Genomic DNA, 27,827 nt, shown 5'->3' with positions numbered 1-27,827 from the left:
TATCTTTAATAACAAGGAGAATAATTGTATTTCAACATAAATGGACATTATATTTTAGCGCACTTCCCAAACTACATGTGGAACGAAACGTTTTAACTCTAGGTTCCCTTTGTTTACCCCGCTTTATGGAGGATATATAAACACAACCCTCCTTTTGGGTTTCGTCGCATTTGAGTAAAAATATAGCTTCATGTTTTTGACGCAACAGTAACAGAGAAGTTTTATTCCGCTCAATTCTTTGGTTACGTTCCGCCCAATTTTTAAGACATTGTGCGTTGACTGGCAAAATTGCATACTTCGCTTTATGGTATATAAAGCGAAGTATGCGAGCAAAAGAAAATAAGGTAAAATTCAAAAGTCTATAAATACAAATAGAAACAAACCCATCAGTGTAGATCAAATACACACTCAACGGGATAGTCAGACCAATAGATTTTTTAAATGCACATGCATTTTCTATTGTTTTATTTGAATTCTGGTTGGTTATTTCCTGATTTGGTCTGAATTATGAAAACAAGTTGTTCGTGATGCAAATGCAGCATAATTATAGTAGTGGATAGTGGGCGGACCTCTAGTAAATAAATATAGACCTATATCGTGGCGATTACAGTTTTTATCTAAATAGAAAAATCCGCGACCTATGCAGGATGAAATTAAAATTTATATACAACTATCGCCTAAGTCACGGCTTTTTTGACATAATCCCGATCTGTATGTATGAAGCCGTTCTCAATCTAGTTTGCGCCATCGATGTTTTCCTATAGAGTTCGGTTCAAGGATTAAAATTGGTATGGACGGATTAAAAAAGAAATAAAACCCATGGGCAGATTTGTTAAGGCTTTTCTTTTCAAAATAAATGTACCTATCATTTACATAGTTTTGTTTTGAAATGGTGTGTTTACGTATCTCCTGTCAGAATGAACTTGTAAAAAAAATAATCAAACCCCCCGTTATTTGCGAGATACAGCGTGAAGTTAAAAAAAATTTACACGCGCATGCAGTTTAACAAGTAATTATTTCTGACTTATACTCCTCAGTTAAGCTCCCGGGGTAATATTGAATATCTGCCACAAGTTGTAATATTTCTCACATTGACTCTATAATGCATCGCATATTACTCGTATCTGCAGTACGACGTAAGGCAACTATCTGCCTTTGTCCTCGCTAGTTTATTGTTCTTGCATAACTTTGATATTACGGGTTATAATATTAAATGGAAATGGATAGAAATGCAATTGCAATCTCTGTTCTAAATGGAGCATATTATTTTATATTCCTTATTCATATGTATAATTTAGTTATGTATTGTCGGTATATTTAAGCAATGTGTACTCATGAGACGTCGGGTCCAGTGTGCCTTCCTCCAGGAAACACGCTGGAAGGGCAATAAGTCCCGTAACATCGGACAGGGTTATCGGCTTATATACACTGGGTCACCTTCGGGTAGAAACGGTGTAGCGGTAGTGCTTTCTGAAGAGCTTCAGAATGGGCTCCTTGAAGTTGACCGTCGCTCCGACCGCTTGATGCGAGTGAGGGTACTGATTGAGGGCGTTGTCACAATCTTAATCAGTGCCTATGCTCCCCAGGCGGGATGTAGCGCGGCCGAAAAGGAGACATTCTGGGAGCAGTATGAAGGGGTGCTACTTGCTGTGCCGTCTACCGAAGTGGTCTTAGTTGGGGGGGACTTGAACGGGCGTCGGTATGGCTGCTGAGCCGTATGAACGTGTTCACGGGGGTTTTGGGCACGGTCTTCGCAATGCAGAGGGAGAAAACATTCTGAGAACCTGTATTGCGTCTGATCTGGCCGTCGTGAATACGTTCTTCCAAAAGAATTCTCAGCACCTTATCACGTATAAGTGCGGGTCCCACTCAACTCAAATAGACTACTTATTGACCAGACGGTGTCATATGGGCAGGGTAACTAACTGTAAGGTCATTCCAGGCGAAAGCCTAACGGCCCAACATCGTCTTCTTGTCATGGACTTTAACGTCACTCCGAAGAAGAAAGTAGCCGAGAAACGTAGGCCTCGGATCAAGTGGTGGTTGCTGAATGGACCGATGCAGACCGACTTCCTGGCAGAGGTGAAAAGTCATAATCTTTCGACTAACACCGAGACTGCTCAGGATGCTTGGGATCGGGCTCAGTCGGCAATCATTGCGGCAGGCAGGCGAGTTCTTGGCGTTTCTAGGGGAGGACGTGTCATCGACAAGGAGATATGGTGGTGGAATGACGAGGTCCAGGAGGTGACTCGTGAAAAGAAGACTGCCTTTAAAAAGTGGCAGGAATCCAACTCTCCTGAAGACAGACTGGAGTACACAGTAGCTAAACGTGCCAGTAAAAGAGCTGTAGCCAGAGCCCGCAGTGAGAGTTTGTCACCATTGTATGATAAACTTGAAACTGTGGAGGGGCAGAAGCTCATTTACAAACTGGCACGTTCCCGGGATAAAGTGACGCAAGATATCGCAAAATGTCTTTGCGTCAGAGATTCCCAGGGCACGCTGCTCTGTAATCATGACTCTGTGAAGGAGAGGTGGAGAAGCTACTTCCAGGAGTTGCTGAATACTCAGCACCCATGCAGTCTTCATCACGACCCACCGCCTAACCTCGGACTTATTGCCCCAATAACCCTTGACGAAACACGTAATTGCCTTCGACGCATGAAGAACGGAAAAGCGGTGGGACCTGACGACATTCCGATCGAAGCGTGGAAATCGTTGGGCTCTCTTGGTGTGCTCATGCTTACTGACCTTTTTAACCATATCTTGAACACTGATAAGATGCCGCATCAGTGGCGGCTTAGCTTTGTTACCCCTATTTACAAGGGAAGGGGCAGTGTTCAAGATTGTGGTAGTTATAGGGGCATTAAGCTTATGAGTAATACCATGAAGCTCTTCGAGCGCATGATCGACCTCAGGCTCCGCCAAGAGTGTACTATCTCTGAGTCTCAATATGGATTTCAGCCAGGATCGGGCACCATGGACGCCATTTTCGCCCTCAGAACTTTGATGGAGGTATACAGGGAAAAAAGGAGAGCTCTGCATGTGGCCTTTTTAGATCTGCAGAAGGCCTTTGACTGTGTGCCTCGTCAGTGTATCTGGTGGGCATTGCGATCCAAAGGGATCCCTGAGGCCTATATTGAGATTATCAGAGAGATGTACCACGATTCTGCTTCTATGGTTAGGACTGCTGTTGGCGACACTAGACCCTTCCCGATTACAGTGGGGGTTCACCGGGGCTCGGCTTTTAGTCCGTTCTTATTCAATGTAGTGCTCGATTCTGTCTCGGCTCACATCAAGGACCAGCCTCCATGGCTGATGATGTATGCCGACGACATAGCACTCATTGCCGAGAACCGACTGACGTTGGAGCGTAAAGTGAACCTCTGGAAGGGTACGCTTGAGAACGGCGGTCTTAAACTAAATGTGTCGAAGACAGAGTACATGGCCTGCGGGAGCCGGGACTCGAGCACCATCCTTATAGGTCCTGAGCCAGCCGTTAAGTCGGAGAAGTTCAGGTACCTTGGATCCGTTATGCACGAGTCTGGAGGCATCGATCACGATGTCCATGGCCGGATAAGCGCTGCCTGGGCCAAATGGCGGGAGGTCACTGGTGTGGTCTGCGACCGCAGAATACCGCCCAAGCTCAAAGGGCTGATATACAAGAGCATCGTCGGACCGGTTCTTTTATACGGCAGCGAATGTTGGCCAGCACTATCTCGGCACACTCGGGAGCTTCACGTCACGGAAATGAAGATGCTGAGGTGGATGTGCGGCGTAACGCGGTCTGACCGCATACGCAACACATTCATTCGAGGTAGTCTTGGGGTCCGTGACGTAGCGGATAAGCTCCAAGAGCGTCGCTTGAGATGGTTTGGCCACGTTACGCGCCGGCCTAAGAACTATGTCGGACGCAAGTGCCTTGCTATACTAGTTCCTGGGGCGCGACCTTTCGGACGCCCAAGGAAGCGCTGGTTGGATGTCGTGATGCAGGACATGAGAGCCAATGGTCTAACCACCGAGGACGCAAAAAATCGTGCAAAGTGGAGTAGGTTGAGTAGGAAGGCAGACCCTGGCAATAGCCGGGATTAATGCCAGGAGGACGAAGAAGAAGAAGAAGGTATATTTAAGCAATAATTTTTGTTGTTGAAATTTAGTATAGGTATTAAATAATAAGGTCAGGTGGGAAGAATTTTTAAAATGTCATGTGTTCAATTTCGTATCAATAACGAAAACAGTTAACAAAACGAAACTTCAAAATTTTCCATTGAACAAACTTCCTTTATTAAGAAAGCATGAACCAAAAAGAGAAGTTTTAATTGAACTCGCGTTTCTGTAAAAGCTTTTATAGAAAATAAAAACTAAAAAATGCAAACGGTCTTTGCACGTTTGTTTTGGTCTTTTTCAGTTTATACATGTTAACGTTACGCACAAATTTTTAATTGTAAACTAAAAATTTTAATTAAAGGCAGAGAGTATGTAGCAAAGTAAAACAAACATGTAACCTACAACTCAGAAAATGTCAAATACATTCTTTTTAAAAATGTAAATTTTGTCAAATTGAAATTTCATTAAATTTTTTAATAATGTATAAACTACTATGGTTAAGTCCTGTTAAAATATTTAGGCATGTAGGTATGTAAAACCTAGTGATACAATCTCTACTTCTTCTGCTTACCTCGTGTATTGAAAAGGTCGAATTAAAATACGAGTCAACTTGGCATGTTTTAAATTTTGTCTATATACAAAAGAAATTCTAAAACTTTAAAATAAATGGACAACAACAGGGAACAAAGCTTAACTATTATATTCTCACAAACACTTCAGTCACAATAACAGAGAGGATTGAAGAGAGATTGATTTTGGATATTACTAAGAGTGATTTGAAAATATATTCATTACTAAAAAAGTCTAGTAAAGTTTAGCTTGTCAGAACCATAAACAATATTCAAATAAAAATTAAATAAAACCTACCCATTGTAGAACATATCATTTTAAGTACTTCAAAGTACTTTGGTGCATATTTTATCTCCTCGAGTGGAGGTTGAACCCACAACCAGCCAGTCTTACAATAAAATTTTGTGTCCCTGCGCCACGACTGGCCTCACTGGGGACTGAGAATACAGGGTGAAGCTAATGAAAACTTTTCTTTTTAACTCTATTTGTTTCGATGCAATCCCCAAAATTCAGTGTTAGGTACATAATGCGACATTATAAAAATATGAATATCACAATACAGATTACATCCATTCTGTGTAATTATCGGGAAAACGTAAAATCGTTCTAAAAGCAAATAATATATCAAAGTCATTCCACTGACGCGCTGTCACTACGAGGAAACACCTTTTCCCAAAGTTTTGCTGATCGACGCGAATGTAGGTATCACATGTACCTACATAAGTGAATGATGCTCTTTTTATACAAACGAAGTCTGATGGGATATTTGTATGGATGTGGCAATACGTGAGCATAGACGACAAATGAGTCCCGAGAGATGCTGAGCATAAAATTTTGGAAGAAAGACTTACTGACTTGTAATTCAATCCAAATAATTAATCATCTTACGCATAACATGTTAAAATGTATTCAAATTTTAAATTTACAAAGAAATAATTTAATAATATCTGGAAACAACACGACGTAACTACAGACAATTTATAGATTTTAGATTAAGAAAAATTGCAATGTTACAAAAAGATAAAGTAAGCGCCAAATTTTCTGCTGGAAAATCGAAAGCCTAAAAGCGAAAAGCTTCTTTGATACACTAAATCCCCAGGAGTTCAGTGCAGACGTTCTCGTATGCACGTAAAGTGCTACGCTCAATCAGCTCTCAAAGAAACTAAAGGAAGCGACATCAAAGAGCCCGCGACTTACCTTCCACTACCTGCCTATTGAATGTTTACTTTAACTATGTGGATTTTCATACATATTTCCTGTAAATATGAGGATCATGCTGACCATTTACTACATATATTTACATTCTATAGATATAAAGGGTAATATTTGTTACTATATGTAAGCGCGGCGATTGTAGGTTCGATTTCCACTCGGGGGAATTAATTATTTTCTTTGCTTTGCGGGTGGAATACATGTTTACTGTGAAATTAAAAAATATATAATGTAACATAAGATATACTTATAGTGGGCGGTGTATGTCACGTTGAAATGATACTAGCGAAGCTATAAAAGTATTTCATTGAATTCTGGCTTCGAGTTCCACTGCAGTAATAATATTTATTTTTATTTTTTGCAAGCGGCTTAAGTCCGAAAATTGAAGTACCGAGTGTAATTCCCGCCACTGGACTCTCTTTGTTCACTCAAAGTAACTAAAAATATTAGTAAAAATAAAACAATTACGAAAATCTGTATTTGACAGGTTTTAATTTCATTGTATAGTTTTGAAAAGGAATGTAAATGGAAACACAAGCCAGTCTGCCAGTCACTCGTGGCACAGAGGCTAGTTGTGACTGTAAAATCGACTCGTTGTAGGTTCTATCCCCAGTCGAGGAAATTAGATATTTATTTAAATGTATATTTTCATTTTTTCGCTCTGGTGTCGACGAAAAGCGCGGCGTTGAGTTCCACCACTCAACAGGCAAGAGTTGTGATCACTTGACGTTTTTTATATACTTTATGCGGATAAAATTATGAATGTGATAGGTGTATGAGATGTTCATCAAATTAATATATGTACTTCTATAATTATATATTTATTTAAATATTGGAATATTCATTAGGTTAATAATCATGTTTTAGTTCATTAAATAAGTGAACTAAAAATACATAAATATGCAAAAGTCGTAGAGCACAGCTAAAACAGGAACGATTTAATGATTCTTTTTGGAATGTTCTGGAGCATCTGGGTTTACTGAAAAAAAAATTAAAACACATTGAAAAAAATAACTTTAAAATATCCTTTAAGTGCATAGTTTTCAAGTGTCATGGCTTAATATCGTATAAAATTTAAATTAATTAATTATATAAGGAATTTTATCGTGTAAGATTTATGCGTTTTAATAGGACACCAGTTTATTATATTTTTTTGTTAAGCAAGGCAAGAGCGATAGTATTTAGAAACGCCGACCCCATTAAGATACTTCTGTTCCCCCCGTTCCGCCGAATTTTGTGGCTGAACTGAAGGCCATGCTTTGCTTCGTTACCAGAGTGAATAAATTGAAATAAATATTTCTTTTCCTCAAATGGGAATCGAACCCACAATTTTTCACGCTTAAGTCGCATGCTTGTGCTCCTACGCCACGACTGGCCTTAACCACGTACAAAAATATAGAAAGTGGGGGAACTGAGTTAGAACACTTTCCTATATCAAAGATATTGCGTAAGATGGAAGTTGATGATTGATTATGTCTTCGCATTGCAACACCACATATTTAGTAACTACCAATACATAGTAACGGCAGATATATTCTTAAGTATAACCGATAGACACAAATAATAAGTATTACACACAAAAACTCAACAGACGATTCTACGTTGTTAGGACTTCGTCACTAGTCACGGACGCTACATTAATAAATAAAACTTATACATAGATTTTCAATATACTTATATAGCATTACAAATAATACGCACTTCCAGCGGCAATCACTTCTTCCAGCTCGTAAGGTGGATAATCAGAATATTTGTTTAAATCTAAAGTAGGGCCGTCTTTTTGAGCATTGACTCTATTAATTCTACTCAAGGACAAGCGGAAAGCTAAGTAGTGTATAACTTTCTGTCCCGTACTCTTGTAGTGCTTGTTGTAATCTTTCATGTATTTCTCAAATAATTCCACGGGCTTCTTGGTATCGTAGTGCGGCTTATTACCGCTGGCCACGGCGACGGCGGCCAGCAGGACGATGCAAATGAATATTTTCATTATTAACGTTGATTGCCTTGTATACGGAACTCGTGACTACAATCAAATCTAGAATGACGATCTCGAAGATCTACCGGTCATATATATAGGACAGCGGTATTATTTGGCTCCGTAAATTATAATTTCCTTAACCCGCCATTGGTGACGTTAATTTGATTTACATCTTTGGTGGCGCCGGTCTCACGGACCGGGATTTTTATGTCTTAAATGGTCCTTTATTATTCTTAGGACATTAGGAACTCTTGAAAAATAAACAAAAATATATATCGACGGTCCCCAGGTAAAGTATAAAAAGTGAAAAGTGCTACTTTTCAAGAGAGCGATTTAAAGTTTATTTTTTTTATTTATAATTATTTTTATTTTGATACAAACTTTGTTTCATAGTTGTGTTACGATAACAAACTATTACTACAATACTTACTACTATTATCAATAGTGTTCAAAAAAATTAAGTTCAAATAGTATACTACGAAAATGAACATGCATTTTGAATAGAAACTGACACTTTCGATTATATACAGAGAACTGAGTTCCACCACTCCTCTGCCTAGCCTGCTGTGTGCGAGATACAGCGTGAAGATGATTTAATTTTTATTTCCGATACCTGTATATTATACACTCAAGTTTTTTTTAGTTTAGATTCAACGCACAGAAGACCCCTGTACAATTTTAGTATATTTATATAATTTTCTTTATACGTCTTTTATTCTCGGTCTCTCATCTTTTATTTTCATGAACTTATAAAATAAGATTTGGCTAGTATGAACTGAGTTAACAAGCAAGCAAAATATAAAACTTATTACATATTTTTTTTGGAAAAAGGATGGCGGTGATGCCAGGGGAAGATTCCACGTGATCTTGTATTCAATCGACGCTGGTCTCTTACACAAAGGGCTATTGATTACAATGCACCATGTTTCACGCATATTGCCCGAGGATTGTGTGTTTTCTTTGAAGTATTATGCATATTAGACTAGTAGTTGTATGACTGTTGTTATCTTTTATAACAAGTAGAATAGTTATAAAACGTAAATGGGTATCATTACGGCGAAGTTATTATTTCATTAATATGAATGGCAATAGTTCGTATAATACAGGTACAAATGTGTACCTATATTATATTAAAAACCCCGCCATTTAGTTTTATGTCAAAATGATCCATTTAAAATATGTGTTTATGTAAATAAATAATGTTTCTTCTAGCAACAAAAATATGTTAACTTATAATTCAATTAAGAAGCTACTAAAGTCCCGGGTCTTAAGCCATACCTCGAATTTGTTTTATATAGAACATGCAGTCAAATGAATAATGTTAGATAAAAATAACAGAACTCAGGATGCTAACAGTAAATAAAAGAAAACTGATAATATAATTTCATAAATTATTGAATAGTTTGCAAATAGGTATTGTAACTTGAGTTATTTCGACACCAAGCTAATCTAATCACTTTGCAAAGTAGATTATGGGCTGTCAGAACTTGGTAGAGAGCCGAATAACTTGCAACGGTACTCCTCAGATGGTCCTACTGAGATGATTGAATTTAAACAACATAATCCAACAAGCGCCAGACGTGATCGTTGCTTTCAAGTAAATGATCACCCGTTTCTATATTTACTCCAGAGTAAGATATTTTTTATAACGTCACTTTTCGCCGAAATCTAGAGGCATTGCGGTGAGTGGCGGATCTCAACGACGCGCTTTGCCTCAACACCACAGCGACGAAACGGAAATATAAATTTAAATAAATATTTCAATTCCTCGAGTGGGGATCGAACCCACGTGTACAAGCATTTGTGCCCTTGCGTCTTGGTCATTGGTCTCTATTCTAAATATTATACATTTTCATATTAAATTGGACTATTCTTTAAAATTTCAAAACAGATAAATTTATAAATTTTATAATTATATTTTATTTAAGAAGTAAATCTGAGGAACATTGGAATATTAAATATTTTTTTTTGTTGTCTCTAAATATTAGTTTTTTAGCTTCGTTCTTTATCTCCGACACTAAGTTTTATTTACTATTCATGGAACACCCCTACGAAAGATACGCAAAGGATAAAATACATTATGCACATTCGTAGTATTCAATAGAACAAAATTATTAATTAATATTTTGCTTTAATTCAATTTAATTTTGTACGTACTGTTAATTAATTTATAATATAAACAAAATCCTGATAACATTCGCTATTCCAGTATTAACGATTATTATTTATAGTGTTTACCCATACACGATAGTGTTTAAAATTTACACGTGAAACCATTAGACGTTATATTATAGAGATACCAAACTTTTGTAATTTATGATCTTTAGTTATCTAAAACAATACGACCGAATATAAACGTATAACGTTTATATTTACGTATTTTGTCTTTGTCTCTCTAAATATATCTATCTCGCTTCCTTGATTGATGGCACCGGAGATTGCACGTCAGTATTAGAGGAGGATGTATGGACTATTTAATTCCTACCGGATAGTATATAGAGCGGAAGATATAAAAGAAACTTATAATTATAGACTGACGCGTGAAAAGATTGTTTTCTCTTATATGCCGTTGTTTTGACGGAGAACTATTGACTTTACGTCAACGCTCAAAAATGTTTTGTAGAATGATTATTCTCATTTAAATATTTTTTTCACGTAAGAATTTTCTGAATTTCCGCAATTTAAAAATTTTATGTACTTTATAATAATTTTATGTAGTTATAAGTAGTAGTAATAAGTAATAAGTAGTAGTCTTCTTCTTCCTGGCATTAATCCCGGCTGTTACCAGGGTCTGCCTTCCTACTCAACCTACTCCACTTTGCACGGTCTTTTGCGTCCTCGGTGGTTAGACCATTGACTCTCGCACTCAACAGTCAATCAAAAGTTAAAAAAGTCAATTTAAAAATTATATATTAATATAGTTTTTGTAAGAAAGCCCTCTTGAGACTGACGGCGGAAGCAAAATCTATTTTCTTCCAGCATTCTTACTTCACGTCAAAGTGATGATAAATAAGACTTGCCATCTTATAAGCCCTCCCCGAAGTATAAAGTAAATGTACTTTTATCTACATAAATAAAACTGTTTTATATATATATTTCTTTCGTTGTGTGTATGTACGTCGTTAGTTCGCATCAGGAGAGAAATTAATGTTAAGAGACCTTATTCTCCAGTTTCCACACGAATTCTAGAGCTGGGAAATTAAAATAATTTATTGATCCCGATGGGAATAGAACCTACAACCATCCTTGCTTTTGTTGATCAAATTAGTAATCTGGATTTAAAGATATGAAGTAAATAATTAAATTTAGTTAATAATGTAATTGTATTTTCTCCGACTACCTACTACAAGTAGGGAATAGTTTTCGCATAAAGTTGTTTTCAGTTATGATTTTGTTCCTCAGACTTCTATAAGATTAGCTGCGGTCTTTGTTGTCTATTATAATTTACTACAAGTTTCAGTAGTCTTTCGCAACGTAAAGTCTTATTTATAATCTTATTATTAGGATAGGTTCCCTGCCTACCCTGCTGTGTGTGGAATACAGTGTGAAACTGAAAAAAAATACAATGATCATTTTATTAATATAATACTTATAATTAATGAAAGGTTGAATACGAAAATTTGCGAAACAAGTATCAGTTAGGTATATGAAATATTTGTATATTTGAAATTATAACATAAGCAACGACCTGCTTCTTCTGTTCTGTTAGATTGCAAAAATTCTAGTAAAAATCTATATAAATCGCAAATAAATTTTGTAAGAGGAATACTTTACATATATTGAATACGGCGGAATTCCCACAACAAAGAAGTAGAAAGCAGTGCCAATAAAAGGGGACGATTGGCTCGCGTTTGACGAAATGGTAAAGGTTATCACGATTTCAATTTCAGCGCTATACATTGAAAATTTTACTTGAAATATTTTCTAGAGTTACCCGTATTGTAATGTAAAAGTAACATAAAATAATAGTACCGGCTACACATGATTATATACCTAAAAAATAAAATCAGCTTCACGCAGTATCCCGCATACGGCAGGGCAGGCAGAGGGAACCTAGTGTTAAGACAGTCCGTCCCCTATTTTCTGCTGAATTCTGGAGGCATTGCGTGTTAAGTGGCAAAACTCAACGCCGCGCTTTGCCTCGACATCAGAGCGAAGAAATGGAAGTATAAACGTAAATAGATGTAGATATTTGAATATTTCACTTCCTTGAGTGGAGATCGAACCGTTGCGTTACAGTCACACTCTAGTGCCGCTTCGCCACGACTGCCTCTTATATACCTGAGCCAATTTATATATTAAAATTTTAAACATTTTTGAATCCCTTACAAATTTTTGACTTTTTTTTTCAGGTGACACTTGTAATAGAGACATTGTGCACATGGTAACATAATTCAATGCTGCACTTTTAGTAAGAATGAGGAAACTTTTAATCTTGAATAAATGAATCAACTGCAAGCTTTGGTACTGCTTTCATCGTATTATTAATTTTAGTAATTTCTTATTATATTTTTCCACGCCATAAGAGAATGAAATTGATAATTTGTAGATTATATTTTCTTAGTCCTTTATATAGCTGACTTCATGATTTGCCGCATATCAGAGTAGGTAAAAAGGCTAGTGATAAGTCACAATTTCTTAGTTATTTTACAGTACAGTAAAGGCACTCAGTTCCACACAATCCATTTTCGTGATATTTTTTTTCGTGACAAAACTCATCACGCTTTCTTATTACTAGAATAGGTAAATGAAAAGAATTAATTCCCCACAGTGGAAAACGAACCTATAACCGCGGCGTTTACAGCTAGACGTTGTGCCACTGCGGCACTAAATTTAAATATCTAAATAGAAAAATCCGCAACGCAGAATGAAATTACAATTTATATACAGCCATCCTAGCCACCTAAGCCGCGGCTTTTTTGATGTAATCCCAATATGTATAAACAAAGCCGTTCCCAATCTAGTTTTTACCATAGATATTTAACTATAGTATCCGGTGGAAGGTTTATAATTTGTATGGGCCTAAGATCCCAGTGCATAAATATGCAAGTATCAGTTTTTATTATGCATCTATATTAATATAATAATGTGAAAGACTTTTTTGTTTTTTTTTTAAACGATGTGATCTTAAGATCTACTTGGCCGTATTACTTTCTTTTTGTTTCGTATGAGAGCTGAATTCTTCAGAAGTGATATAACATTACGGTGTAAGTCTTAGGTAGCCTTAAATAACGTATTATGCGAAATACGTTATTTAAGGCTACCTAAGACTGCACGTGTGTTGCGAAAATAGTTAATTATATGTCACTATGTTGTATGATAAAAATAGTTTATTTTATTAGTTCTAAAAAAAGCCCGCGACATCAACAAATGATTCAAAATTGAACTGATCCTTCAACTACTTATGATATACTAGTGGTGTATCTTTATAAAATAAACTGAGATATTTACAAACCTAATACTATGCTGCATTCCTCTATAAATCAATGGTAAGTAAAAATGCGTATTTGGATACATTTGTTATAATAATTAAAATATTTTTGACTTGTACAAAAATCAGAGATTTAATCAAAACAGTCAAACGTTTTGAACTAGCTTCTATAGTTATAAATCAGTCAGTGCGTGTAATCAATTGGTGTGACCTCATTTGTTCGTGCGTATTTCACAGTTCTAACAAACGACATTTCCAATAAATTTAGAACATTACAATGGGGATTACACATCAAAGCCACTCTATAGGGGTAATCAGCTTATATACGAACAAGTGATGGTGCTGGCATTCTAAACTGGTCCCTGGAAATAGAACATTTAATGAAATTTTACTGATTGAACGATTATTTGTTATACAAAGGAACGTTATAAATTGCTATATTGCTGTCATACAATTGTAACTACCTCATTCAATGGAAATTAAAAACGTGTAAAAAAAAAACTTTCGTAAATGTTGTTGAGCAAATAGTTAATGGATTTTAACTCGATTCAAAAATGCTAACTCCGTTTACTTTAAGCTCATGGGTTTCAATATAATTTTGTTGAGTTTGGTAAAATTTGCTTTTGATAAATCGGGACGACTTTTAATTAACTATTTAAAATGAGGTAGAATGTTGGAATTGTTGGCAATAGTTCTAGCTTAAATGTAAGCTATTAATTTTTTTTTTTCATCCACATAATTGCCATATTTAAATCATCTAAAGCTTTGTTTTGGGTGAGCGAGTGTGGTTCAGCAGCACAGCTATCAAATTTCTGACAAGTTACTTCTTTTTTGACTTAGAAGTTATCTTTACATAAAGCTTTTCTCATTCTTGTCGATCGATGAACTCAACGCCGCGTTTTGCCTCGACACCAGACCAAAGAACGGAAAATATAAATTTAAATAAATATTTCCTTCCTTGACCCACTCAAGGATCGATCCTCCTCCGATTCCTCGATCCCCAGATCGATCCCCGTGACCAGTCGATTTTGCAGCACACTTTATGCCCTTGTTCCACGATTGGCCTTCGATCGTGATGATCGTATTTTTATTTTTATTATGTACTTTTTTATGACAATTACCTTATTATTATATCAAACCAAAAAACATTACATAGTTAAAAACTAGGTAAGTTTAACACTTCTATCATTTATCTTTAAAAGAAGAGAGAATTTTTTGCTATTAGTTTGAACTGATCCATTTCTCGCAGACAAGAGCTCTGGAGTCTCGCCAACCCCCCGTCCGCCGCCGGCACAGCGCTACGGTGAGCAACGACTGACATAAATCGCCTTTATTGAATTGCGATTGACGATATTTGAAATTCTGAATAGATTTTTATATGATTACTTTTCATGGATCATATTGTGTTAAAGATATAAAAGTAGTCGCTGTAATTTAAATATTTTGAAATTTTCTTATTAATTTAAATTATATTTTCACTATCGGTCATTGATGTGATTTATACTTTATTTATTGTTAGTAACTTATAGTATTATTATAGCAATATATGCGTGTTTCTAATATTGAAACTTCGGTTGTTTCTTTAAAACCAAAAATCTGTGATTAATATTTTATGGAGTTCTGTGTAAAACTATAATTATTATAATACTATACTATATTATAATTTATACAGACAGGCAGATAAATGATTTATGCCTTTTTTGGCCTACAATGGGTAGATAGAATTTAAAGTTATGTCACTCTTTTATACAAACGTAAACATCATGCATTTACTTCAACCAAACCGTTAACAACTGTAACACTCTATAGCATATTATACTGTATGAAAATAAAACGAACCGTATATATTCATATTCATATATTCATCAGATAATAATTAATAAATTCCTTTTTACACTCCACAACTAAAGTAAAATTATGTTATCAGTGATAAATTTATCTCTAACAGAGATGTTGGGTAAATGTAATATTATTATAGTTATTCTCATTATATGAACATTTTATAGACGCCCATAAATTATTTAGCAGTATTCTCGCAATCACCATATGTTACGCAGCCTCGCGCTATACAAGGGAGATAAGAAACAGATATGGGGCCTCCAAGTGTTATGCTTTCATTCATGGTATTGCTATCGGTATTCTATGATTCGTTTTGTTTTGTCCGCTAATATTTTTAAATAAAACTCATTCCAAACGTAGCATAAAGATGACATTATATGGTTAATAATTATAAAATAGGCGTTACTTTGCTTGGTTGTCCTTTAACGCTGGTGCGCGTACCTGTTTTCTAAGTTTAAGTCATGACTTCAAGAAGTTTGAAACCTGAAGTTTGAAGTGCGCGTACCTGTTTTCTAACTTAAGTCATGTTCAGTGTTCAGTCTTAAGTCATGACTTAAGTTAGAAAACAGGTACGCGCACTTCAAACTTCAGGTTTCAAACTTCTTGAAGTTTGAAAAAAATATGATGAAGGAGAAGATTTTCGATGTCAAGAATGCGCGTGTATTGCGTGGCTTATCAGATTTATCAAATAACTGTATATCGTCGCTAGGTAAAACTGATATACCTATTTCTAGAATCAAAGAAAAACTTCGCAAGGCTACACAAGAGCATCTAAATTTTTAGTAACGAAGACGATCGAAAACTTTAACCATATGGGACTACTACGTAATATAAAGGTAATTCGAAATATTAAGAAGCAGAAGAATAACAATCTCTTCTTACATTTTTATGTGAAATACTATACATACACAGATGTTCATTTTAATACTCCCATCATAAAGCCATAAATACCATGCCGCTGACATAAATTATTTGTAATCGACGATCAGTACTAAGCGTATTTAGAACACAATGAATAAGAATTTATATCACAATCGCCACACTGGCTTGGAATCGTTCCAAGAGTGAAGAATAATATCTATTTACGACACAGATGAAACTAGGAGATCTTCATTACTGCTCCAAACTTTCCCCACTGTCTCCGATAAGACGTAATTTACCCACTTGCAAATATCTACTAACAAACTAAACCTTTCATCGGAGTATCAAATTCAAACTAAATTCTCTGATTCTGCAAATCTATATATTTAACTCCTTAAACTTGGATCCTACCAAATATGGAAATGAAGATTTGACGTCATGAATACATTTAGACGGCCCTCGAAATAATACAGATAGAATTTTATACGCAAAAACAACCGCAAGATAAAAATATATTCAGATAAAATCACTGAACAATTGATTTAATATTTATATATACTTTTCAAATATACAAAACTAGAAACCCCCTTGCGGCTTCGCCCGCTTTTACTACTGGATTATTCATATAATGTATGTTTGCAAACACTTAAGATAATGTGAAAATTAATTAAACCCTAATGCAACCCGCATTTTCGTAATTTCAATAAGGATTTTACAATTGTTTTACACAGCAAGGATTTTTTAGTAGGTACCGTAATTTTAAATCTGTGCTACTAATTTTTTTTTTAAATTTTTCAAGTACTTATTAAAATATATTTAAATGACTATTTTTAAACGAAAGAAATTATAAACAAAAACCTACCTACTAATAACTACTACAAAAAATATGGAACCAAATATAACGCGCTGAAATAATACATTCAACTCCAATTATCCAATACGTGCAAACGCATCTAAATCTTCGTTGCTATGCCTCTATAGCGGGCGGGTTTTTTTTCAAGCTTGTGGTTAATGCTGAAGAGGTTATTCTGTCCCTGATGAAAAGCAAGCACTACGTGGCTGCCTGTGAAGAAAATTAAATAGATTGCATCGGCCGAGAATCGAACCCGGGCCGCCCGCGTGGCAGGCGAACATTCTACCACTGAACCACCGATGCGTGTAAGGCAGGAGGACGCGGCGCACGCGTGGCTAGTGGCGAGCCGTTTCACAGCAAGGATTTTTTGATATTGTAACAACTTCTAAAGTACTTATTAAAATGAAAAACAGTAAAAGACAGTTTTGATCTACATTAAATGGCCAACGTAACTAATATACTTATTTATATGCTGAGAGTAAGCGATAAGTGAAACTTGAGTAACATACAGCTGTTGTGTCAACGGCGTGGTGACTTGGCTAGTTTTCATATGAATTTACAATAGAATAGAATTTGAATACATTCATTTATTTCGATGTAAATTCATATGAAAACTAGCCAAGTCAGATATTACACATAAATAAAGTCTCCAAGTTGTAAGAAGAATGGGCATTTTCAGTTGTTATAAAATATTTTATATTGTTAAAAATTAATTTCAGGACTGACCATTGAACTTGGCATACATTTACATCTCATATCTTTTATCGCTGAAAGCATACGTTTTATTACAGAACTTGGCTTTCATTTTAATTTTCTTTCTGAAATGCTAATGCTGTATTACTAAGTTTTATGTTTACCTACATGCCTACTTAATTCTAAAGGACTAAATTGTAGTAACTTCTATACTATTGAAAAATTATTACTAAAAAAATGTTTTACAAAATTTGCATTCTTAACATGAAATATTTGACATTTTTAGTTTTAAATGACATATCATACGTTTCACTTTGCAACATACACTCGTTTACCATAAATTGTACAACCTCCTTCGTGTCTTTTCCATATAACGTGACACTGGCGAAGTGACATGTGCTCAACTGGCACGCTCGGAACGCCAGATTTAAAGAACCATACCATATCATACCATAAATTGAAAACTTACAGTGTAAACTGTAACCTAGATGCACAGAAGCATAACATTTGTGCAAACTGACTGTGCAAAGGTTGTTTGCATTTTTTAGTTTTTATGTTCTATAAAGGCTTTTAACGTAACGTAGTTCAATTAAAACTTCTCTTTTTGGTCCGTGTTTCTTAATAAACGAAGTTGATTGCTCAATTTTCATATTTCAGTTTTACTGCAGAGAATTTTCAGGTTTCGTTTCGTAAACTGTTTTCGATATTGGCATTATATCAAACGTAAATATGTAATATATGTTAAAGATTATTTTAAAGCTTTATATATCTGTCATATTTTTTGTGTAATTCAAGCAATATTTTAACTAATATGTATTTATTTATTTTATATATTCTTCAGGTGCTTAAAGGTAATGTCATTAAAATTATTTATAAATAACATAATTTAACCCCTGTCAGCATCGCACCCATAAACATTACGTGTTCTACTACGAGTATGTCCTACCGCTCGTGTAGTTCTTTTGGTAAGTATATTTAATATGTAGACATATTGTTTTTATTTTTCATTATAATTATGTAATAATCGATACTACTCACTCTTATCGCTGTGAATATATGTATATAAGTAGTGACGTTATGAAAACGTGCTCTATTGAACATACTAGATATTTGAACCTACAACCACCTCGTACAGTAAGAGTAGCCAATATCAGTAATGTCGACGTTACTATAGCAACAGATTAAGTTAACTATAACAGAAAATAGTCCTTTAATACTCAACTCCACTCAAAGTTTATTAAAAAACGGATTACCATTGATGTTAAATGGAACCTCGTACGTATCTTAATGCCTCGTGTTACAGTTCAGCAGCTCCGAGTCCCGTGGTCGGTAACTGATGAAATAATTATAGTGCTAATACACGAACCACCTACGGCGAATAGGAAATTATACATATTGAACACTACACCGACGAGCGATATTCCAGACTTATACATATATAATATACATAATATAGACTTATATATATATATATATATATAATATATAATGGAGTATTATTGGAATTGATCAAAATTATGTATTCACTGCTATTCTATTGTACGAGTATAACACAGTGTTGACTAAAATGGTGTTAATTTATATAATTAAGGACACATGAAATTTGTTCATAGCATTTTCAGAAAAGCTCACGAAACTGTAAGCGAGTAAAGTAAGAAAAGAATACGAAGAAAAAATATTTAAAAAATTGAAAAATATAAAACAATCTCCTCCATTCAGATCAGATAAATTGCATTTTATTTTTCCGTTTTATATTTCCTCTACAAACTGTAATATCAAAGTTATGCAAGAACAATAGTCCACCAAGGAGCATCAATACGCCGCGGGCAGTCACACTAGTCATACTTCACACTGCACAGACAAGTAATATGCGATGCACTGTAGAGTCAATGTGGGACATCTTACTACTTGTGACAGATATACAATATGACCGCGGGAACTTTACTTTGTTGTATTAGTTGAAAGCAATCAGTGGCAGAACTGTTAATAATAACTAGTACTAGTGTGGTAATTATTCTGTAATATTTTTACATTTATTTTAATGTCATTTAATAAGAAATTTTATTAATAATTTTTAACATTTCTATTCAAAGGCAAATACAATTTATATAAATCACATGACAAGTACTTCCATTCAAAAGACATCATACGCACGATTAACATCGCAGTTCTTAAGATGCGTCACGTGGCGGACCAGGGAGACAATAACCATTATACACGCTAACCCTCAAATGAAGCCATATGACATGATGAAGAGGTTTATAGAATTTATTGCGAGCTGTCTTTTCCACTTAACATCATTTTGAGGCGCCATGAAGCGAAAACTAACCTAAATAACCGGAAGCTGTTGTTGACCTCGAACAAATAAACGTTTATTTTCATTTTTATACCGGCGGGAATTAAAGTTTTTGTTTTTGGAATTTATGTCAGTTCTTATGTCTACTATTGACTTTGTTAACTTTTATATAATGACAGGATAAATATGTTTCGTAGATATGCATATTTATATAAAATATTTTATTTATAAAGAAGAGTGATCTACATAAATAGTTTTAGATAAGAGAGGTCTTGTTCGCCACTAAGTGTATGCCACATACTCATATTGACGAACTAACAATAATGTATTATTATGTTTCACAAACTTTACTAAAGTCAACATAATTATTATAAACCTTAAGTTCCAGTTGTTGTTTTCTATTCTCTTTAAGAACACGTTAAGAGAGCCCTAAGTTATCTATTCAAAAACCACTCACATCTGTTCGTGACTCTACTCTCTACTTGGGCAGTTACCGTACATTGTGCTCGCAGTTAGCAAGTTGGCGCATATCTGTGTATCTGTCTTAGTTGTTTGTAAACTTTTAATAGACGCGTCATATTTTATAGCGCTTACGTTGAATGCGGTTCCCTTTTGTCCAACGTTGTCAATTGTTTAAACTTTAGAAGCCTGAAAATTAGATATATAAATTGGCCTATTGTTCTATTATACTGGGGCAGAAATAAGAAGCTTATGAGTTCGATTACCAAAGGAAATACGCAATGCAATGAACTTTATGATGATTTATCTACATATTTTTAAAATATTTATATACATACATAAATATTATTACTTATGTACTATATACATGAGGCTGTCGTGGCGGCACAAGGTTGTGACTGTAACGCGGCGGTTGTAAGGTCGATAGGTTGTAGGCTCTAAGAAGTGAAATATTTATTTACATTTATATTTCCATTTCTTCGTTTTGGTGTCTAGGCAAAACGCGACGCTGAGTTCTGCCACTTAACACGTAATGCCTCCAGAATTTGGCAGAAAGTGGGGAATGGAGTGTCTTAACAGTATGTTCTCTCAGCCCCCCTGTATCCTACAGCGTGAAGCTGAAAAAAAAGTACTATATTGCTCCAGTTCCTAAAGTTTTAATTCAGTATTGTAACATTCTTTCTAAAATGTGGTTATGTCAAACTGTCTTTATGGGCTTAGTGATTCAACTCCTATCGCGCTTTTCATTTAAGCTTTTTAAAGCCAAAACGGCAGTTATACCTTTATATATTTCTCGCTGAATGTGGGATATATAAAGGATTAGTGTTCAATGCACAAGAAATTTCAGCGATAGAGGTAACACTCGATATATTTACTTTGCTTTACTTTTCGTGTTGGGAGGTGGAACTAAACGCTTCGATGGAGTGGACAGCGTGGTCGTCATTAGCGCTGTATTACCAGAAGGTAAGTCACCTTGTTCCTTACAGAATTACGTAGTCTTCTGTAAAAACGCAAAGCAAATTTTGTAAAAGACCATTCCACTTTTCCACTTTAAAACTATTATATCCGAGTTTCCGTTTCATACATAATACTAGTAGGTTCTTTTATATCTAAAATCGAATTACTAACGGAATATTCTCTATCACAGCCTATTCATTATGGATTTCCATTTAAACGGTAGTTTTAACTAGAACTAATTTATGCAATACACGCTCTTTGGGACATATTGCGGAGCGACGTGTTCATTATACGCGCGGTTTGGGAATGAATGGCGCCCTCGCGTCGATTTGTGTTAATTGTAGAGTAAAGGCGGTTTGTAAAGGCTTTGAATTTTAATTTAAATGTAGTTCAGTGTTTTAATTAATGAGAAGGACAATTAGCTAGCTTGCTAGATGTTTATTTTTATTTTACTTGTGAATATTTTATTAAATCTAAAAAATATTTTATATATTATGATGTTTTAACGTAAATCATTTCATTTATTATGATTGAGTGAAAATTTGAATATTTCAAATTACTTCAAGAATTTCGTTCATGCGGAATTATGTATTTAATATCTGCCTCTCAAGTAATGTTTCGTAATCTAACCTTGCTTAATTTATATTCAATCGATGTCACCCTGGGAGTAAAAGTTTACAAATGTAAAACAGATGCATAACGACTCTTTTCGGACAAAAACGACATTTTCTCGTCACCAAGGTTAATGAAATAGAAACATGATTCAAAAATACCAAAGCAAAGCGTATAAGCTCCCTCTGTTACACTTATTTCTAAAGATATAATACATATGCTTGTTAGAACTTTAAATGATTTTTTTTTTTTTTTATGGAAAAAGGACAAGGCAAACGAGCGTTCAGGTCACCTGATGATGATCACCGCCGCCCACGACTCCGTGCAGCACCGGAGGAGCTACAGGTGCGTTGCCGGCCTTTGAGGTGGAGATAGACGCGCTTTTTGAAGGTACCCATATCGTACCGACCTGGAAACACTGCCGCGGGTAGGCAGCGACCCTCTTGCGGCTTCGCCCGCTTTAACTACTGGATTATTCATGTAATGTATGTTTGCAAAGCACTTAAGATAATGTGAAAATCAATTAAACCCTAATGCAACTCGCATTTTTGTAGTTTCAATAAGGATTTTCCAATTGTTTTACACAGCAAGGATTTTTGTAGGTACCGTAATTTTAAATCTGTGCTACTAATCTTTTCAAGTACTTATTAAAATATATTTAAATGACTATTTTTAGATAGTTAAATGACTATTTTTAAACGGAAGAAATTATAAACAAAAACCTACCTACTAATAACTACTACAAAAAATATGAGACCAAATATGTCGCGCTGAAATATTACATTCAACTCCGATTATCCAATACGTGCAAACGCATCTAAATCTTCGTTGCTATAAAGGCAGACGGATTTTTTTTTTCGAGCTTGTGGTTAATGCTGAAGGGGGTATTCTGTCCCTGATGAAAAGCATGCACTACGTGGCTGCCTGTGAGGAAAATTAAATAGAATGCATGGGCCGGGAATCGAACCCGGGCCGCCCGCGTGGCAGGCGAGCATTCTACCACTGAACCACCGATGCGTGTAAGGCAGGCGGGCGCGGCGGAGGCATGGCGAGTGGCGAGCCGTTTCGCAACAAGGATTTTTTTGATATTGTAACAACTTCTAAAGTACTTATTAAAATGAAAAACAGTAAAAGACAGTTTTGGTCTACATTAAACAGCCAACGTAACTAATGTACTATGTACTATACAGTACTATATGCTGAGAGTAAGGGATAAGTGACACTTGAGTAACATACAGCTGATGTGTCAACGGCGGGATATGTCAACAATTAAATGCGTTTTTTCTGTAAAACTATTCGCAATTTCGAAATATTGTAAAATTATCTTCGTTTAACGTAGAAAATTAATAAAGTATTTTAAAGGATAAGAATTAATACCATTATGGAAAAATATCCCTCACAATAGGAAATATATTGTAATTATTATTTTTAGACAGAAAAATGATCACTACACGTTATTCTTAAAAGATACGAATATGCTGTCGCGGACTTTTTTGTAGATCTTATTAAGAGAAACAATACTCCAGTACATTATTTTCATGTAGTACTTACCATTAAAGCAGCGCATGCTCGAAAGTGTCTCGACGGGTAGGACTTTATACACATTTATCATATTTATGTTAATTTACATAAGAATGTACAAATAATAAACTGTATATAAACCTTCTATGAAAAACACTCGACTTAATGGTGAAAACCGCATCAAAATCCGTTGGGTGGTTTAGAAGAAGAAGAGTTAGAAACAACAGACAGACACGAAAAGCGACTTTGTTTTTTAAGATAAATAGGATTAAAGCTGCCGCTTCAGAAACACATATGAACGGGACTCGTATGTGTATCGTATCGTAGCAGTAAAATGAGAATACGCCATTTTAAAATAAAAAAACACTAACTAAAAGTTTAAAAAAAAGAATTGTCCAAATTCGTAAAGTAAATATCACAAAAACACAAATAATGATAATACAAATAGTAACAAAAACACGATATACACAAGAAAAAAACGAAATAATTTAACAAAGATAAGCCGACAGTCACGTATAGGTACTTTAGCTTAGGGAAGGCCCGATGATCATCGGTGTTAACAGTTCAAATAAGGATGTTACATTTAATGTAACATCGTATTGAATTAAATACTTTTAAAAATCTAAATTCCAAATTTTATAAAAATCGGTGCCGATTTACATTTTTTTCCATACAAATCTTATTTCACCCCTTTAGGGTAAAAATTTTTCAAAATCCCTTCTTAGTGGATGTCCAGATTACGAAAGTAAACATCTGTCCAAATTTCACGTTTCTACGCACAGCGGTTACGGCTGTGCGCGCTTCTTACCTCAGTCAGGTCCTTTCAGGTCCTCCTAGAGGACAAGTCCTTTTATATATATAGATTGTAAGGAGGAGGAATGGGATTTATATATATATATATATATATTATTTTTGTTAGTTACTTACTGACCGACTTTGTTTTTATAACGCATGCGCATTAGTTCTTAAGAAAAGTACTCGATACTTCAAAACATCGATATTTTTATGTTGATAGTTTTATGAGTAAGTGGCTTAAAAAAATATTTTGTAATTTTTTACAAAGACGTTACTTACAAACTGACATTGACGTGCTTTTTATTCGCATTAGGCTCTAAAAAAAGTACTCGATACTTCAAAGTATCGATACTTTTGAGGGTACGATACTTTTTTTTTGATACTACTCATGAGTACAGTATCGATACTTTCTATTCAATACCGTGTCCCTAAAACCGCGAAATTACAAGTACCACTTACTGAGACTGTCAATTTCTTAATATGTTATAACATTCTCATTACTATTTCCGCTAAATATGTAAATACTTAGATATAACAATTACTATCTGATTAAATCAAAAATTAATTCTGATTTTATAAAAAAAATATTTTACCTCAAAATCTGAATACTAATTTTCATTTAAGATTTATGTTTTAATAATTATGTTTATAGTAATAATTAATAAAAGAAAAAAGACATAACATTAACATTATAAGACTGGTTTCTATTTAATTTTTATACGATTTTCTATCAAAATAATTAAAAAAATATAAATGATAATGAAAATCTTAATAAAAAATTTAAAAGTATGTTCGAGAAGTATTTTAGTTAATGGCAACAATTACAATGTTTTTAATTATCTGTGTAAGAACAGCACATAGCCGCGTAACGGCTAAGTTCTATTGTATTTACATTATTTTGTTCGACTTTAGACGTTGAATAATTATTAAGTGTTTTAAATTATTTGGATGTTAATTTTATCAGTAATCGGATTCCTAAAGTCGTGATGAATGTTTCGTGATCGTGATGATGTGATTACTGAGTATTTTTCTGAAATGTGAAACTATTGTGTCAGTATTTGAGTGTACTATCAAAACATACATTCTTTTAAGACATTTCAAACAAATGTTGAGTTTTTAATATTACTTATGATGTGAATATTAGTGGTAGTAAAAGGAGAATGTGACAACGACGATGTAAAACTAATGTTAAATGTAAGTATCTATCTATCGTAGTTCAATATCATTTTGTGTGTTAAAAATTTTGAATATAATTTTGTGGGTGGTTCAATAACCATGCATTATTTCTAAATAATTTCATAATAAAGGAGATATAATAATATGCCTCAAAGTAGGATTTTATTAAACAATTTTAATAAGAGCTTTGAACGTTGTTTAGATTTATTATAATAAATAGGTAATTGTGTGAAAAAGAACGCGAGTTATCGTTCTTTCTCGTTCGGTTATGTTTTGACGAATGAAAAGTAGAAGTTTGGCAACGCTTAGTAGGAGAAAAATCGTGAAATGAAAAAAAAATCCTACGTCCAAACTGTTGAGGCATCTTGATTAATTTTTTTAACTCCGAGTTTGAAATATTTTACCCTATATGCAGTTTCAGTAAAAGAAGCCTCTTCCATCCTGTATATCTTTATACTCACGGTGCTAATTTGACCAGCAAAAGGAAGAATAGTAGTGGGTTCCATCCCAGCTGGGGGCAATTAATTATTTCCATTTTGTGGCTCTGGTAAGATGAGCTGAGTTAAGTTACGCCGCTTGAGGCAAAAGTATAAAAGTATAATAACATAATTTTATGTATGAAGGTTTTGACTCTATGAGATGTCAAGTTTTATTTATCATCACTTTGACGCCAAGTAAGAAAACGGGAAGAAAATTAGATTGTGTCTCCGCCGTCAGTCTCTAGACGGCTGTCTCTTTAGAATTACTACAGATTTTAATTTATATTGAGTATACATTTATTTATTCAAATTATGTATGTATAATATTATCTTTTAAAAAAAATCCACAAAATATTTTGTTTGACATGACGTAAAACCAATCGACACAACAACTGTATAATATAATAAAAGTAAACAGCCATATTTTCAATCTATAGTTACAGGTATATTTTATCATATAGTGTGTTCTATTTACCCCTACGGGCAGCAACTAAGTGACCCGTACATCCCCGTAGCTGTAATACTGACATGCAATCTCCGCTGCCATCAATCAGGGAAGCGAGACAGACATATATACAGAGACAAAGACAAAATAAACACGTTTATACTTGATCGTATTACTGTAGCTAATTCTATAACTTCCAGAGATCATAAATTACAAAGGTTTTAGTATCTATAATGTAACATCTAATGGCTTCACGTGTGAACTTCAAACACTATCGTGTGAGGGTAAACACTATAAATAATAATTAATTATTCGAATAGCGGACACTATCGGGATGTTTATATTGTAAATTGATTAATGGTTTGTAGAAAATTAAGTTCAATTAAAGTAAAATCTTAATTAATAACGTTGCTCTACTACGGATGTGCATGTCTATTTTGTCCCGCGCGTATTTTTCGGGGTATTGCCTCATTAGTAGTTATAAAACTAAATCTTATCACTTTATTTTCCACTCTGTACATTTTAGGAATGGCATTTAAAGTGCAGACATAAAAATCTAAAAAAGTATATTTAATGTTGAGAAAATGTTATAATTCTTAATTATTGATCTTGATATTCTAATAGTGCATCTTATATTTTCTTTTTAAATAAAGACTAATTGTACTAACCTAATTTATATAAATATTTTTAAACGTAATAAAAAACAAGAAATAGCGTTCACTATATGGAAGTTCTAAAGCGTAGTCAAATATAAGATGGAAATCAATTTATAGTGTACTGTCAAGAATATACGCCAACGGTTATAAAGACGGAAATTTAAATTTTATTTTCAACTCCGTCAACTTTATAGCTTCTTAATAAATTCTTCTCAGAGATCGGGTTCCACGTTCTTGAATCAGTGAGTTGGAATATACCCAGTGCTCGTTTATAAAATAAATCAATGTTGATTCATTCATTCACTCAAATGTGGATATGTATGGATATTTGAGTGTGAGAGCTGTTTGTAAAATACAGTTTACATGACAAAATATTATAATTACTTTCTTAGCTTTCGAAGCGTCTTCCAATATAAAGGTTGGTTGATAAATAGTTTACTTATCTATGAGTACGGTAACAAAAAAAGCTAACAAATGCTAAACTATTATAATATTGTAAAAATATTATTTATATGTATAATAAAAATACTTTATTTATTTTTCCTTAAGGATCATGTAACGTTTTTTCTCTCATATAACTGGTCCTCCACCTGGTGAAACCTCCACTAACGTTGCTCCACTCTCCACCTACATTGCGCATTGCAGGAAAATAATCATTTAAATATCATGATTCTTGAGAGGGTGGTTTGAGCCTGCAACAACTGGTCAGTCACCGCCACAACAATGCTTTACTGAAGTTTATTAAAGTACATTTCACATCTATGATAAAGAAATTAATAAAGCAATACACGAGTTAATATACAGCAAGTAGTAAGTAAGAGTTTCATATTATAGCCTGCTTATAGCAGGCAGAGGCGACCCAGTGTTAAAATTACTTCATATCTTACTTT

The 27,827-nt window shown here is 34.3% G+C and overlaps 1 protein-coding gene across 1 annotated transcript; it reads right to left on the bottom strand.

Annotated features, from left to right (window-relative positions):
- Nucleotides 1–6,454: 6,454 nt before the first annotated feature.
- LOC146531751 (uncharacterized) lies at nucleotides 6,455–7,907 on the bottom strand. Its single transcript, XM_085198594.1, has 2 exons — nucleotides 7,588–7,907; nucleotides 6,455–6,865 (listed from the first exon to the last, which is right to left on the bottom strand). Exons 1-2 carry the CDS (start codon nucleotides 7,871–7,873, stop codon nucleotides 6,825–6,827), a joined length of 327 nt encoding a protein of 108 aa, XP_085054720.1. The 5' UTR covers nucleotides 7,874–7,907; the 3' UTR covers nucleotides 6,455–6,824.
- Nucleotides 7,908–27,827: the final 19,920 nt, after the last annotated feature.

Source organism: Heliconius melpomene, chromosome 15, assembly GCF_056956725.1.
Source record: "Heliconius melpomene rosina isolate 202511_hmr_F chromosome 15, ASM5695672v1, whole genome shotgun sequence".
Classification (NCBI taxonomy): Eukaryota; Metazoa; Arthropoda; class Insecta; order Lepidoptera; family Nymphalidae; genus Heliconius; species Heliconius melpomene.
Note: the sequence above shows the minus strand (reverse complement) of the source record. Positions and strands in the feature narration are given on the sequence as shown.